The sequence below is a fragment of the Rhinoderma darwinii genome, chromosome 2, assembly GCF_050947455.1.
Source record: "Rhinoderma darwinii isolate aRhiDar2 chromosome 2, aRhiDar2.hap1, whole genome shotgun sequence".
In the NCBI taxonomy this organism is placed as follows: domain Eukaryota; kingdom Metazoa; phylum Chordata; class Amphibia; order Anura; family Rhinodermatidae; genus Rhinoderma; species Rhinoderma darwinii.
The window spans coordinates 409,894,265-409,911,639 of record NC_134688.1 but is presented as its reverse complement, the minus strand read 5'-3'; the positions used below and the strand labels follow the sequence as shown (position 1 = coordinate 409,911,639).

Here is a 17,375-nt window from a genome sequence, read left to right as displayed (position 1 = left end):
TTTTTCTTTGGCAAGAAAAAAGGGCAAAAGGTTGTTTATAAACTATCCATGAAAATGTAATAGGATATCCAAGGAGGTGTTTTGGTAAAATTCTAAGTGTTGGAAGACAGGTTATTAATGAAGAAAGTGGTCTAGTTCATAGATTCAAATATCTTTAATTATACAAGGCAAAAGACTGTTTATAAACTATCTATGAAAATTTAATAGGATATCCAAGGAGGTATATCAGTAAAATTTTTAGTAAACATTTTTAGTTGTTGGAAGACAGGTTATTAATGAAGAAAATGGTCTAGTTCATAGACTCAAATGTCTTTAATTATATAAGGTACATCAAATTCCTTTCATGATGTAAAATATGAAGAGATCTATAAAAAACAGCCAAAGTTGAAATTTTCATTTAGACCATGTGGATTGACAGAGTTCATTTGAAAAATCCACTGACTTCCTCTTTTCAAGAGGGCTTCATCAAGATTGCCCCCTCTGATGCCCAATGTGAGTTGACAAATTGCCCAACCTTTAAGGTTTGTCCAATCCAAATTGTGACATTGTTTATAGTGTTTGGCAATTGGGGTCGGGGTGAAGTGCTTGTTCTGTGTCTGACTTTCTTGCTTATTTTTTTCATAGTTTAGGATGGAGCCGATGTGTTCTCTAATTCTAACTCTCTTTTCGTTTTGCCCACATATCTGAGACCACAAGGGCACTCCAAAAAATAAATCACGCCTACTGATGTACATTTGATATGTTCCCTGATAATATAGCTTTTACCCGAGCCGTCCAAAAAAGACTTAGTACTCTTTAGAATTCTGCATGCCTTGCAAGGGTAAAATCCTGGTGTGGCAGTTTTTTGTTTATTGTTTGTGCGGGAGAAATGGCTTGAGACAAGCAGATTGGAGATGCTTTTACCTTTGCGGTAAAATTTTTCTTAAATCAGTGTGTTTTTAGAACATGCCAGTGTTAGTTTAAAATGTCCAACATTATGTTCCAATCCTCATGATAATCCGTGATCAATCTTGGTTGAAGAGGAAAGACAGTTTATTTTTTATTTTTTGGAGTTAGGAGATCAGTTCTGTTCGTTCTTAGCGCTATGTTGTAGCCTTCTTTTATACTCCTATTCGAGTAGTTTCTCATCTGCAATCTTGATTTTAATTCTGCAGCTCTCTGTTTGAAAATTCCAAAGGTTGAACAATTTCGTCTTAGACGCAGAAATTCTCCTCTGGGAATTCCCCTAATGGTACCATGAGAGTGTGCACTCCCAGCATCCAGTAGGCTGTTGGTGGCAGTTTCTTTCCTAAAAAGGTCTGTATTGAGCTCTCCATTTTCATCTCTGTATATTTTGATATCCAAGAATGATATTGAGCTATAACTAAAATCTAATGTCAGTCTAAGATTGAGATTGTTGTAATTAAGTTGGCGTATGAATTCTTGAAGGTTGGAGTCAGTATCACTCCAAACTATCAAAATATCATCTATAAATCGCCGCCATAGACTGACATGATTGGTAAATTCACTCATTCTATCAAAAACGATTTCTTCCCACCAACCCAAATAGATGTTCGCAACCCACATTACAGTTTATGGGGTGTATGTCTCCGGTCAAAATGCTCACTACACCTCTAGATGAATGCCTCAAGGGTGTAGTTTTTAAAACGGGGTCACTTCTTGGGGGTTTCAACTGTACTGGTACCTCAGGGGCTTCTGCATACATGACTTCGCACCAAAAATTCCCAGTAGGCCAAATGGTGGTCCTCTCCTTCTGAGCCCTCCCATGGGCCCAAACGGCAGTTTATCACCACAAATGGGGTACTGCCGCACTCAGGACAAATTGGACAACAGAATGGGGTATTTTATTTCTTGTGAAAATAAGAAATTTTCAGCCAAAAACGACATATTATTGGAAAAAAATAATTTTGTTTTAATTCCCAGCCCAATTCAAATAAGTTCTGTGAAAAAACTGTGGGGTCAAAATGGTCACAACACCCATAAATGAATTCCTTGAGGGGTGTAGTATCCAAAATGGGGTCACTTCTGGTGGGTTTCCATTGCTTTGATGCCTCTGGGGCTCTGCAAATGCGACATGGCACCCGAAAACCAATCCAGCAAAATCTGGACTCCAACAAACACATAGCGCTCCTTTCCTTCTGAGCCCTTCCATGGGCCCAAACGGCAGTTTATCACCACAAATGGGGTATTGCCGCACTCAGGACAAATTGGGCAACAAAATGGGGTATTTTGTTCCCTGTGAAAATAGGAAATTTTGATCACAAATTACATCTTATTGGATAAAATGAAATTTTTTTAATTTCACAGCCCAATTCAAATAGGTGCGGGTCAAAATGATAACAACAACCATAAATGAATTCCTTGAGGGGTGTAGTTTCCAAAATGGGGTCACTATTGGGGGATTCCTACTGTTTTGGCACCTCAACACCTCTTCAAATCTGGCATGCTGCCTAAAATATATTCTAATAAAAAAAGAGGCCTCAAAATGTACTAGGTGCTTTCTTTGCTTCTAGGGCTTGTGTTTTATTCCACGAGCGCAGTAGAGCCACATGTGGGACATTTCTAAAAACTGCAGAATCTGGACAATACATATTTAGTAGTGTTTCTCTGGTAAAACCTTCTGTGTTACAGAAAAAAAATTGAATAAAATTGAAATTCAGCAAGAAAAATGAAATTTGCAAATTTCACCTCCACTTTGCTTTAATTCCTGTGAAATGCCTGAAGGGTTAAAAAAACGTTCTAAATGCTGTTTTGAATACTTTGAGGGGTCTAGTTTTTAAAATGGGGTGTTTTATCGGGGTTTCTAATACATGGGCCCCTCAAAGCCACTTCAGAACTGAACAGGTACCTTAAAAAAAAGGCTTTTGAAATTTTCTTTAAAAAAATGAGAAATTGCTGTTTATGTTCTAAGCCTTGTAACGTCCAAGAAAAATAAAAGAATGTTCAAAAAACGATGCCAATCTAAAGTAGACATATGGGAAATGTGAACTAGTAACTATTTTGGGTGGTATAACCGTCTGTTTTACAAGCAGATGCATTTAAAGTCTGAAAAATGCTATTTTTTCTAAATTTTGCAATTTTTCACCAATAAACACTGAATATATCGATCAAATTTTACCACGAACATGAAGCCCAAAGTGTCACGAGAAAACAATCTCAGAATCGCTTGGGTAGGTTTAAGCATTCCGACGTTATTACCACATAAAGTGAAATATGTCAGATTTAAAAAATGGGCTCTGAGCCTTAAGGCCCAAACTAGGCTGCGTCCTTAAGGGGTTAAATAAGAGGTTCTTTTTTGCCTCTGCAGCATCCAGTCTGACAAAAGAGTTTGGGTTTCGGAGGTCTAAAATGCTGGTCTAAAATCAGATATAGGCCACTTTCAGACGTCAGTATTCTGCTGCAGTATTTGTGAGCCAAAACACGGTAGAGATGCAAGTCTTTCCATTATACTTCCCTGTGGAGGTTCCACTCCTGGTTTTGGATTACGAATACTGACAAATAATGCGTAGTAGCCAAAGCCAGAAGTAGATCTAAAAAAAAATAGCAAAAAAAAAGTTATAAAGGAAAGACTGATGCATTTACATTCTTCTGTGTTTGGCTAAAAAAACGGAGTAAAAAAAACCTTAAATCAAACTTTGTGTGCGTGACCCTGGCTTTATACAAGTGCATCCGCCTCAAGGACATTTACGAGCGCACACTTGACAATTATTCTAAGGTATGTTAAAGAAATAACAAAGCAGCCTCGGCAGCAAATAAGTGAAGCAGTTGCAAGGTACGAGGTATCCTCTTATCCATGCATTACAGACATTACAGGAATTGAGGCAATGGGGAGCAGGGAAGGGGGGTATGAGCCCTGGTCTATGTAACAGAGACAGACAACCTTGTACTGGGACCCCCCCACCTGTCCGCTATTTATAGCATGTCCACAGGATATGCCAATAGGGTCTATGGTGGAAAAAACTGATTTAAAGCCCCTAACATAAGGCACAAATAGAGGTGCCACCCTTTAAGAGCATTGTGTGCGGTCAGGCATTATGATATCTTCGTAAATAAAGTGATTTATAAAAAGGAAAATGTATATATTATTTGGAAGGACAGGCTGATATGTTAGGCTACAACCTTGACATGTGATGTCTGGATTGTGAATGACTTCTGAGGTGAGTGAATACTAGGACGGTGGTGGTAAGGATATAATGCAGGGATAGAGACTAATGATTTACTATGCCACATATAGGCCTGCCCAGGAGAAACAGGCACATTATTTCAGCTCTATCAAAGTTCACACGATAATTTCTAGACTTATTCTGATATAATACCTGGTGTTTTTAATTAAAGTGGATAGCCTATGGCACGCTGGTATGAGATATCGGGGTGAGAGGGTTGTTTTCATCTCTGGACATCTTTTTATAGGTGTACATGCCCTTCAGGGCGGAGGTGTATTCGGGATGGTTGAACGTTGTGCCATTTGGAACTGTTCTTTTAGCTTCTACTTTCAGTCGTAACAGTTTATAAAGTAGATACTGGAAGAAAATCTCATTCAAAACCGTAAAATACATGAAATTCAAGAGCGACTGACTGACATTCAGAGGCTAAACAAGTCCTGGAGCAACACAAATCTCTCTCCTGTTTTGAACTCCAGACTGATATTTCTACACTGGATTTATTGGAACAAACTTAGTAGGTTTCCACTGTATGTTTGTTTCTATTGACAGAGGGCTTTAAAACGGTGACTCATTGAAACAAAGTTGCATAAACTTCCATTATACAATTGTTACGTTTTATTTGCATGGGTCTAAATAGAGAAAGGGAACAATAACAGATCTGTCAACAGCAGCTTGTCGACAGTTTCTAGGTAATATTAGTTTTCTACAGTGCACACAAAATGGAAAAATAAGTGAAAGCAACAAAAAATATAATAGAACTAAATTTCACTTTTACTGACCATCAGCCAAATGATTGTCAAAGGATTTTCACATTATGAGAAAAACAAAAAGGAGTGGACACAACCTATTTGGATGTCAGAGGACGATCACAAGCAGGGGACCCCCCCTCTAAAAACTAGAGTGGAGAGTCTCTGCAAAGAGTGGTTCATACATGGTTGCCTATTCATTTCACTGGGCGTTATGCAACTTTAAATGTGCGGTTGCTGCAGCTTTTCTCCGGCAACAGTAGTGGATTTTCGGGGATGGCTTGTTGTAGATAAGGAGTTGTCCTATGGAACCCCTCTAAAGGGAACCTGTCACTAAGTTTGAAGCCACTAAACCACCAGCATTTCGTTATGCAGCTGGGGTTGTGTTTCAAAACTGCCCACATCAAAAACGTCAGTTTCGGGAATAATTAGATTACAATTTAATGAGATGAGCCTGGAAGCAGCATTGGGTACATGAAGTACATTGGGCACATACAGTACATTGGGCTTGTGCAGTGAAGCGAGGTATACTGTCCTCGGCTACATGCGCCCGATGGTGCTGAACTCCTCTCCCAGACTTCTCTGTGTTTTTGCGGGAGAGATAAAATCATTTTACCAACATACAACAAAGGGTTAACACTATACTCAACACTCCCAAGCAAACACAGAAGTTGCCCTAATTAATTAAATAAGACCCTAAGCTCCACCCATAGAGCCTAACATATAAACCCATGGACTTGTGCTTCAGTGAATGAATGATAGCCATGAGTAAGAGCACTCGATGTGCTTGAAACGCGTAGGCTTATTATACCTACCTGCTGCTGCCTTGCTACCAAGTCTGCCTGCTATACTTTTTAACTTTTCTGGATTAAAATAAAATTGGGAATACGTTCCTTTTTAAAATACACTCCTGCAGCACTGGATCAATTTTCTCTATTTTTTCCTGCTATTCACCGTGGACCGTTGCGGAGACCCGTGCGAGGTCGAAGTGTCAGGCGTTGGACGGGTGAGCTGGAGACATCCTCCCTTTGTTTTCTTAATTACTACGGTCATATCCTCCGTGCTTGCCAGCACTAATACGAAGGTGCAATTATATTCAGAGGAATTATTGTTTAGAACAACAACTTGCACTTTCTTGTCATTATTAACAAGGCAGCTCCACTTTTTGCACCATTGTTTAAATAAGAAACATGGAAAACTAAGCTACGTGGCTACAACAAAAAGGACATTTATAGTGGAAACTCCTATATATGGTTACAATGTTACATGGTCAACCATGTTCGAGAGCTGAATTGGCGGCCTCAGTATTTTCGGATTATGGCTCAGGCAACAGTCCTGATGTTACATTACAGAACCAATTTCGTGAATTGGAAAAAGCGTCTATACATGAGACAAAAATATGGTGGGATCTTACCACTTTACGCAATTATGTCTCCAAAGAAATGATCCCTAGGGGACTTCGTATAAGAAAAATGCCCACATTTTCATATTCCACGGATTTCATGATGGAATAGAACAACTTATCAAAATGTTCACTGGGCCTAATGAACCTCATTATTCAACAGGAGGAATTAAAACTAACTGAGCTTCAGGCGGAAATTACACTGTTACAAGAGGAAACACAAAAATGCTCCAGCTCACCCGATTTCAAGATCCTGGAACTACGCACCATGAAATATCTGGAACAGCTTGAGAAATCAATAGCTGAAACCAAAAAAAACAAATTCAAACGTGATATGAACGATTATGCGAAGAATGAGGTGTATAACTGGAGCCAGAGAGAGAACACCAGTCGAGGAACCAAATCTATCCTGAAGAATCAAAGAAGGTTCAAAAAGTGGAACATCAGCCCACACAGGATCAGCTTCACGGAGCCTGAAACATCGGATGGAGCTGAAGGAGGAACAGATACAGAATTCCCCGCAAGCTTCAATGCGCCAAGACAATATTACAGAGATACACGTAAAACGTCAAAAAACGGGGTCGGAAGCACAAATCCAACAGAGACTGCACAACCTCGGAAACTGAGGAACCAAAGACACTAACAGCTACCACCATGGATGTTATTAATTTATCCTCTACAACATTAACACAAGCACAGGTGGATCTCTTGTCACTGGGTTTAAATTTTGTGCCAGCCAATGATGATTTCGACATCTTCAGCACTCTGTTGGACATTAACAAATTCATTAGAAATCTTACACTAAAGAGACACTTTCTACCACAAGACGATGTGGATATATTTCCACAAGAACCCTGTACTTCCCACACTCTCAAAGATTATAACATATATAGGGAATTCACGTTTCAAGAACAAATGACCATCATCAATCTAGAGGAATTAACAGATAACACAGAGTCAAAGTCAATCACCAGAATGGAGGATTTTCCAACTTCTAATCGATCATACTATCCCATTCAATCGAGAACAGAGTCCATGGACAAATTCCAGGCTATCGTAGAAAGAGAACTTCAAGAACTACAAGAGTCAAAGAAGAAGAGCAGCAGCAAACATAACATGTCCATTGCCCAGAAGAAAGCTATGAAATCACTCCAGGAGAATAGAGACATTGTAATTCGCATGTCTGACAAGGGGGGTAGTGTTACTGTTTTAGATACAGATACATATGTATTACAAATTATGGAGTTACTCACAGATACCGAAACATACCTAAAATTAGGGAATAATCCAACTCAAAGTTATCGCTCAATTTTAAGCGATCTACTAAATATCGGTCTAGAGAGTGGCGTCCTGTCTAAAAGAGAATATGATTACTTACTAGTCGAACACCCCATTATCCCCATTTTTCATGCATTACCGAAAACTCATAAGGGCTTAGATCCACCACCCATGCGTCCTATTGTCTCTGGTATTGGGTCCCTTACTGAGAGACTCTCGGAATGGTTGGATCTTCTGCTCCAACCATTGGTACAGAGGGTCCCTGGTCATCTCAGGGACACTAAAAGATGTCCTCTGTATATTTCAAGAAAAAATATGGGCAAACAACTTTTCATGGCTCAGTTGCGATGTCATTGCACTGTACACGAGTATTCCCCACTCAGTAGCAGTCAAGGCCCTGGGATTTCATTTGCAGAAATATGGCAAATATGACCAAATATTACAGAATTTCGCCATGGATGTTCTCACATTCCTTATGACTCACAACTATTTCAAGTTCAATGGTTGTTTCTATCTTCAAAAACGGGGAGTATCAATGGGGGCCAAATTTTCTCCTTCACTGGCCAATTTGGTCATGGCCTGGTGGGAGGAAATTACCCTATACTCCAACACCAATCCTTTTGCAAAATATATACACTGGTATGGCAGATACATAGATGACCTCCTATTTATATGGGAGGGAGATGTATCTGCCATTCCTGATTTCCTCATTTATCTCAATAATAACGACTTCAATCTCAGGTATACCTATATTAGTCAAGAGAATAACATCAACTTTCTAGACTTAAAATTAACTGGCACAACAGACAAGATAATACAGTCTGAAATTTACCAGAAACCGATATCTGGTAACACTATATTACATGCCAGTTCCAATCATCCAAAACACACCATTGCATCAATTCCAATTGGTGAATTTACAAGAGCAAGGAGGAACTGCAGCTCAAGCCAGAGCTTCGATAGGGAACAATCCAAAATGTGTAAAAAATTAAATAAAAGGGGCTACAAGAATTGGATGCTCAATAGGGCTAAAGCTATAGTGAATACTAAAAACAGACAAGATTTACTAATAGATAAAAATACCAATAAAAAGAAAAATATTGTAAATAATGACATTCCAACACTAAGCTTACAATTTAGCAACCAATTCACTGATATCAAAAATATGATCTACAGATATATCCCATTATTATATGAGGACACCAAATTGGAAAATATTCTCAAATCAGGGTGTAGGATAGTAGCACGCAGAGCACCGACGATAGGTAACATCTGATCTCCCTCATTATTGCCAACTAATACAACTAGCACTACCTGGCTTGAACAGCAAGGTTTCTTTAAGTGTGGATCTTACCCCTGCAAGGTGTGCAATTACACTCAATCAGAAAATTCTAAGATTCTAATGGTGAATACAGCTTTCCCATTAAATCATATATCAATTGCAACAGGGAGTTTGTAATCTACATCATAGAATGCACCAGTTGTAACTTGAAATATGTAGGTTGTACTACTAGAAGGTTTAAAATCAGAATCCTGGAGCACCTGAGCTATGTCAGAAATCCCGCAATTACCAACATATCAAATGCCGCACGGCATTTCATCACCTGCCATGATAGAAATACAACTTTCCTAAAAGCCTATGCTATTGAAAAAATTAAAAGTTCTATCAGAGGAGGGGACCTCAAAAAAGTGCTTCTAACGCGAGAGGCATTTTGGATATATAATTTGAAAACAAGATTCCCGCAGGGTTTAAATTTGCGAAAAGAGCTCATGTTTTTATATTGAGTTACCCAGCCAATCTAATTCTCTTTCCATCTAGTCAACCTAACACAAATAAATTACAATCGGGCAAACATCCACATAAATAAACTTCCTCTTTATATGACAAACTTGTTATTAATACATCAATATTGTATCACCTTTAATTTCCTCAAAAAATAATTTCTGTAATAAGTTTCAATCAGAGCCTAGATATATCTTACCCTTAAATGCAGAGTATACTTCGATATCCATATAGCCGAAGCTTCAGGATTTAAAATTATTAGTTAAGTGTACATTTACCACCACTTTTGTATTCGTGCTATTCATGCCCAAAGAAATAGATACATGGAGGTAGTTTTCTCCATACATACATCCACGCATGAATAAAGAATATACGAAACAATTATATACAGCATCTTAGGAGTAACGGTTTCCACTTTATTCATACAAACATTCTTTTGTTTTCCTTAAAACAATATAGAATTTACCTTGTTGATATTCATACCTACACTTGTTTTTAAGATTTCCTCATGTTTTTTCAACTGAAATTATGTATGTCCTCTTTAAAATTATCTTTTTTATACCAATTTCTTTTATGTTTTCCAACTTGATGCAATACGGGTATTCATCTACAATTCACTGATTCACAGATACACAAGTCCAAAAAAGAAAAAGGGATTTAAAACCCCTCCTTTTTTCTGATCCCCAGCGTTAGTCTGCCTTCACATTTGGTGCGTTCCAAATGCGATAATAGCCGATTCTTATATTATAGATCGACATTAATTAACTCCATACTAATAAAAGATATATTATTGGAGATATTATGTATATTATTTACAAGATATAAAAAGAACACAAAATATACTTACAAACTGGACGCTTTCGCTTGGTATTTCCAGGGTATATTTTCTGTGTTTTTGCGGGAGAGAAAATCATTTTACCAACGTACAACAAAGGGTTAACACTATACTCAACACTCCCAAGCAAACACAGAAGTTGCCCTAATTAATTAATTAAATAAGACCCTAAGCTCCACGATATAAACCCATGGACTTGTGCTTCAGTGAATGAATGATAGCCATGAGTAAGAGCACTCGATGTGCTTGAAACGCGTAGGCTTATTATACCTACCTGCTGCTGCCTTGCTACCAAGTCTGCCTGCTATACTTTAACTTTTCTGGATTAAAATAAAATTGGGAATACGTTCCTTTTTAAAATACACTCCTGCAGCGCTGGATCAATTTTCTCTATTTTTTCCTGCTATTCACCGTGGACCGTTGCGGAGACCCGTGCGAGGTCGGAGTGTCAGGCGTTGGACGGGTGAGCTGGAGACATCCTCCCTTTGTTTTCCAAGATTTTACTATAAGCAGAACAATTCACAACGCAGCGCACAACTGGCTTGCACGGACCCGAACAAGTGACGTTGAGCCAATTACAGTTAAGTGCTCCGAAAAAGCTAGAACATCCAGCAACAGGGACACTTTCCAAAAAATCTTTCAGCTGCTAGGTTTCAATTGGTTGGACTTTTTAGTAGCCAAAAAGTAAAAACCTTAATAAAACAACTTAAAAAGTTAGGCACCAGCAAATTTATATGCAATGTGGCTACCGGGGTTTTCGTCTTGTATAATTGATCAATGTAATGGAAAGTGACGGGTTCATCTTTGGCCAGTTTTAGACAACCATAACAATTATAAAGTTTTCAGGCTATATATGTATATACGTCCAGATGTGCACAGGGGACCACTGTCTCAGCCACATGACAGCAGGCAGGACATCAGTGAATCTTCTAACTACTGCCATGATGTGGGAAGGCACGAGTGGGTAGGTTTAATCTCTAATCCCCCCCCCCCCATGCGTACATCAATGCTTGAAAATATTATATCACTTGCACTCATAAAACAAAAGCTTCTAATAATAACATTACATTAAGTAGTAATTTATGCAATTCCATACAATAAGGGTATGTTCACATCTAGCGTAAAAACGGGGGATTTTCCACAACTGATTTTGGTGCGGAAAAAATCGCAGCATAATTAAGTAGCAGCAGAGTAGATGAGATTAGACAGCGGAGGGACGCGACGTCATGACTATGTAAGTATCAAGTTTTTTTTTTTGTTTTTTTTTTTTTTTTTAAGTGCAATTTTCCAGTGCGGACATTCCAGCCAAAAAACTGCACCACAATTTGGTGCGGTTTTTCGTCCGGAATTCCCTGCTGTGCCCAGGGAGGATACGCGGTGTGCTTTACGCAGCATGTCCACCCTGCGGGAATATACCCCAATTATTCTAGTAGCTCTAGACCAGAACTTCACTTTCAGTACACTATAGCATGGAAAATGATATCACTGCAGAGGTAAACAAAGCAAGAGGAGCAGGGAATGGGTTACAGCCTCAATTCCTACCGGTTATCAGTAATATAGAAAGCCTGGCATGTTGGAGCAGGTCCCGTGTACAGTAAATTATTGTATGCAGAGGCGCACCCAGTCAATGTAGGGTCCCAGAAACTAATTATGACAAACAATGCGGCAGACCCTCCCCCCCCCCCCTGTATTTCCGACGCCTTTGTCATCTTATTATAAGGCTTGACATCTGTACAGATGTCCAGTGGAAGACAGAATACCAAAAAAAAAAAAAAAAGAAGGACCTGTTAAAATTTACTGCCAAAGTCTTATCAATAGGATATTGTTCTGACAAATATATATATGGCCTATGGGGTAATGGTGCACAAGACGTCTGGTTCAGCACTACGTTCACTTCCTTTAACGTTCCGTCGCTGCCTATTTTTATCTGACCTCCTCACTGGTGTGATACTAAAAGTGAATGTCATATGAGCTACAGAAATCCTATTGATTTATTATATACACACACACCAAAAAAAAGAAACACACACAAAACTTTACACAGGTTCACACGAAGAGTCAATAAACTTACAGGGCAGCAAAGATATCAAATCCCTGAAGTTGCTCCGCAAATTCATCAGCAGAATACAAAGTCCTGACCAACGCTTGTATGGCATTGCAGAGTTTACATTGCTCTGGCGGGTTTGCATTATTAATTATTATTATTATTATTATTATAAGTTTCGCAAACGAAAGCAGCAGTAAAGTTAATATTAGGGACTTATGAAATTTCCTAATATAAAAGTAGTAGGTTCACCAAACTGAAATATACAATATACAGTATAATAGAGGGAAGTATGAAAAACACTTCTAGCAGGTGCGTCTGTGTGTTTTAAAGAAATACTGTTTACAGATTGCATGAAGTGGATCTGGAGAGGTTAGAAAGATGAAGAGGTACAAAAGGTAAAGTCGGCCAAAGACACCGGAGAGAAATCTATCTGCTGGCCCACGATCAACTGGTTGTTCATCTAACCATTGCAAGAATATGAAGGACCGGTCATGGTTTTTTTCCCCCCTCAAGCCACATATGACCCCTTATTCCTGGCATCCTCTTGATTCTAGCACGGTCTATTTTTTATCCCTCCCGTTGTCTTGCTATGCTTGGCGCCTAATGTCAATTTTGAGTAAAGGTCCAGAGAGGAGGAGACCTCATCTCTCCTCAGTAGGCATTGCCTCCTGATTCACTGTGACGCTGTCCAATCAGAGCGGACAGCCTCACAGTGATGCAGGAGGCAATGCCTACTGAGGAGAGATGAGGTCTCCTCCTCTCTGGACATTTACTAAAAATTATTATATTAGGCCCGAAGCGGAGCAGGGGCCATAGGGGGACCAAAATTTTTTAAATGATCGTACTGGGATCAAGAAGACGATAGGAATAAGAGGGAGTTATTGGGTTTTAAAAAAAAAAAAGAACCCTACCAATCTGAAGAAAACGGATGTGCGGGTGAGCAAACAGCCGTTTCTGTAGAACTTTAAATCGAGAGTGACCACTTCTATACCCGGAACACTGAGTGGGCACCCACATTCTCTGGATTTAAAGTTTTATGGCATAACTAGTTGATATACCATATAAACCTTAAGATCCCTTTAACCTACTCATATGACGTAATCCAAAAAGTGACAAAGCTTGTTTTCATTGGCTGACAAGCCCAAGAATCATCCAACCTGCCTGATCCATTTTTGACCTGATACTTTGTCACTTGCTTTGGGGAAAACGTGGAAAAGCTTCAAATCTTCACCCACTAGTTGGCTGAACAAACTATTTTAACCTTCAATTAAAGGCTCTTTTACATAGGCAGACGATCGGCTGAACAAGGGCTTGTGTGAGCGCTCGTTCTCGATCATTGCCTCGTGTAAACAGGGCAGCGATTGGCCAACTGACGAGCAAACGCTTGTTTGTCGGCTGTTGACATCTTTTATGCCACCGAAATATTGATCATTCGTGTAAACAGAGGACGTGCTACCGACAATATGCAAACTGTATGGGGACGAACAATCATATGAGCGATTGTTGTGCCCATACTCACGATGTCAACGGAGGAAACGAGCGCCAATCGATGCGCAGTTATCATTGATTGGCGCCCGCTACGGCCGGAAAATCTGCCCATGTAAAACCACGCTTACTGTCAAATGACAACGTTTTTTCAACTATTGTACGTACTACAGGGAAATCTGGAAAGTAAATATCTTTAAATAAGTTGATTATTTGACCAGGGAGACATATAGAGTTCTACTAAAAGGGGGGTTTCCGACCTTTAAAAATTGTGTAATATATAACCAATCAAATTAGCCACCGTTTCCGCATCGCTGATCATTCGGGTCGCCTGCCGCTACCTGTTATTTTTTAATGAAGTCCAGTGCTGCATCACATGACTCCTGGAGCTGGTCGCAAAAGAGACGCGTTGTTTGTAATGACGTCACTATTGCGGAAAGCAGTTAGCTGCTGAAGGTCACATGACACATGGTGCGGTATCACGTCATTGCTCAGCCAAGGCAAAAGAAAAAATGGTGAAACTCTGACCAGCGGAGCCAAATTTGAAAGGAAATATTAGAATTTAACTATTTCTTGCACATATTACAAATTTTTTAGGGTCTGGGGAACCCCTTTAGTCCCTGATCAATGAACAATAGTTTCACATTAGCTGTGCTTCTCAGAACATCTCTGGTTCCCAGGGTCTGTGACATGTGATGTGGCCGGATCCTCTGGGGACCAGTGATGTCATAATCTCGTTACACGATCTAGTCTTATCATATCGCGATGTGACGTCACACATTGCAGCAGTAGACTGCTCGTGTTGTGACGCTGTCAGCAGCAGGTAGTAGTCAATATTATTGTATGAATCATGCCTGCAGTGGTTTACATATGCGATCGTGTGTCTGTCAGCATCCATCTGACAACAATAACTCCCACGGGGAAATACACACTTGCCTTCTGGTACCTGTAGCCCTCCACACGTTCCATTACACTATAAATAGATAGGACTTACCGGTGCGGGTCGCTCGTCTCTGCCCATATGCATGTTCTGTACGGCCCGGATCAGCAGTTCATGCTCCGGTGGGCCCCGTTCCCTTCCGGTGGCCGCGAAGCCCTCCAGCAGCTCCAGAACGCGCACCACCTGCGGGACCACCCCGGACACCGACTCCGGCCCGTACTGCTCTGTCAGTTTCTGCAGCTCGGTGCCCAGGCTCTTCGCCATGCTGTACACATCCTCCAGGGACAGAGAACCCGGGGCCCTCCGCCACACTCGCTCTGGAGCCTCCATCCCGCCGCTGTCTTCTAATGCCTGCAGCCACAGCTGTCAAGCCAAGGGAGGCTCGTAACCCCGCCCACAAACACGAGAACGCCCACTCACTGAATTTTTCATCGCCCCACCCACAAGTACGGGACCGCCCACTGTTTGACCTTAGGTTTACTCCGCCAGTGCTCCCTGCACGTCCCCTTCATAGTCCCGGCCTGAGCGATTCATTTATTACTACCGGGCAGAGGCGTAGCTAGGGGTTTAGTGGAGCGGGACAAGGCAAAAACCCCCTAACGCATGTTTACAACTGAAGAGGCGCATTCTAATTATATACCAGCCATCATCTCTGTATATAACCTGCATCATCCCTGACTATACCAGCCATGATCCCTCATCATCACTGTATATACCAGCCATCATCCCTATCATCTCTGTATATACCAGCCTGGCTAGTATTTACAGGTAAGATGGGGGTTATAAACAGGGATGATGGTTATATACTGGGATGGTGGAGGTTATATAAGGGGATGATGGCTGGTATACACAGGGATAATGGAGGTTATAAACAGGGACGATGTCTGGTATATACAGGGATGATGGTTATATACAGGGATGATGGGGGTTATATAAGGGGATGATGGCTGGACTATCTATCATCCCTGTATAGAACAACCATCATCCCTGTATATAACCATAATCCCTGTATATAACAACCATCATCCCTGTATATAACTATAATCCCTTTATATAACAACCATCATCCCTAAATCTACCAGCCATATATGGACACTGAGCATCAGCAACACTCTGGCTGGAGAATCCGACCAAGGAGGATCCTTTGACGTCACTGTCCATATATGGATAGTGAATTCAGGGGCTTCACCAGCAGTGGAATCCCGACCCTGGCGCTATCTATAGGGGGGGTGTGTGCGCGTGTATGTGCGTGCGTGCGTGCGTTAGAGCTTTGTTCTGGTGCTGTATTTATGTACTGATCTTTGTTCTGGTGCTGCATATATGTACTGAGCTTGGTTCTGGAGCTGTAATTATATAGAGTATAATTATAATAACAAAATTGCAGGGCAGATGGAATTGTTTTTAATTCATTGTATATTTAATGGGAACCTGGTAATTTTAACCCCTTGAACCGCCACCATTCACTAATACATGACCTGACAATATTTCCAAATGTATGTTTTTTTCAGATGCAGCAAAATCTATAAAATCTTTTTCAACGGTGCACGCTGTATGCTAATTACTCATTAAAGGGTCATGGGGTGGTGCCACTATCCTGAAGAGTCACATAGTCCTGCCTCCAAACCCACCTTTCCATGTTTGATTGACATCCCCCTGGCTGATATAACTTTCTCGGATGCGCCATTGCCTTGTATTACTTGGGCATGCACCGTGCAGCGCGGTGTCCTCTGCCCTGCTTCATCGCTGCACCGCGCATGCCAGGGCAGTACAAGGCACTATATACAAGGGGGAGCAGGGTGGCACTATATACAAGGGGGGAGCAGGGCGGCACTATATACAAGGGGGGAGAAGGGTGGCACTATATACAAGGGGGGAGCAGGGTAGCACTATATACAAGGGGAGGAGCAGGGTGGCACTATATACAAGGGGGAGCAAGGCGGCACTATATACAAGGGGGGAGCAGGGTGGCACTATATACTAGGGGCTGTGTGGCCCGACTAAGCGGAGGCTGTGTGGCACTATACTAGTGGCTGTATGGCACTTTTTACAAGGGGGAGAGCTGTGGCGCTAGACAGGGTCTGTGTGTGGAGCAGTGTACAGGGGTCTGTTTGTGGCACTATCTACTAAAGGTGCGGCTGTGTGGCACTATCTACTAAGGGGGGCTGTGTGGCACTATATACAAGGAAGGGGAGCTGTGTGGCACTATATACAAGGGAGCTGTATGGCGCTATATACAGGGGGGCTTTATGGTAATATCGACAGCGGGGGCTGTATGGCACTATCTACAAGGGGGAGGTGGGGCGCTATCTACAAGTGCGGTGTGACACTGTCTACTGTATAGAACTGTTTACAGGGGGCACCATCTATAAGGGGGGTTGTATGTGGCACCTTGGGGGGGGGGGACCAAGTCAAAAGTTTGCTATGGGGCCTAGTCTTTCCTAGTTACGCCTCTGGCTCGTAGGGTTACACTAAGGGTATGTTCACACGATTACCAAAATACATCCGTAAATTACGGAGCTATTTTAAGAAAAACAGCCTCTGAATTTGAGGTGTTTTCAAGGCGTATTTCGGAGCATTTTTCATGTTGAGGCGTAAATTGGGGCGTTATTTCACTCGTAAATTAGTTGGTTTCCGAGGCGTTTTAGAGAAGTTTTTCAGGCGTAATTCGAGACATAAAACGCCTCCATTACGTCTGA

General features: G+C 41.0%; 1 protein-coding gene across 2 annotated transcripts in view; it reads right to left on the bottom strand.

Annotated features, from left to right (window-relative positions):
- The window catches only part of RILP (Rab interacting lysosomal protein), a 52,856-nt gene extending 37,792 nt beyond the window's left edge, over positions 1–15,064 (bottom strand). For both annotated transcript variants that reach the window (XM_075850807.1, XM_075850808.1), the window contains exon 1: positions 14,734–15,064. In XM_075850807.1, coding sequence (XP_075706922.1) covers positions 14,734–15,009 — 276 coding nt within the window. In that variant the 5' untranslated portion in view covers positions 15,010–15,064. The remainder of the gene's footprint in view (positions 1–14,733) is intronic.
- Between the last annotated feature and the right edge of the window lie 2,311 nt (positions 15,065–17,375).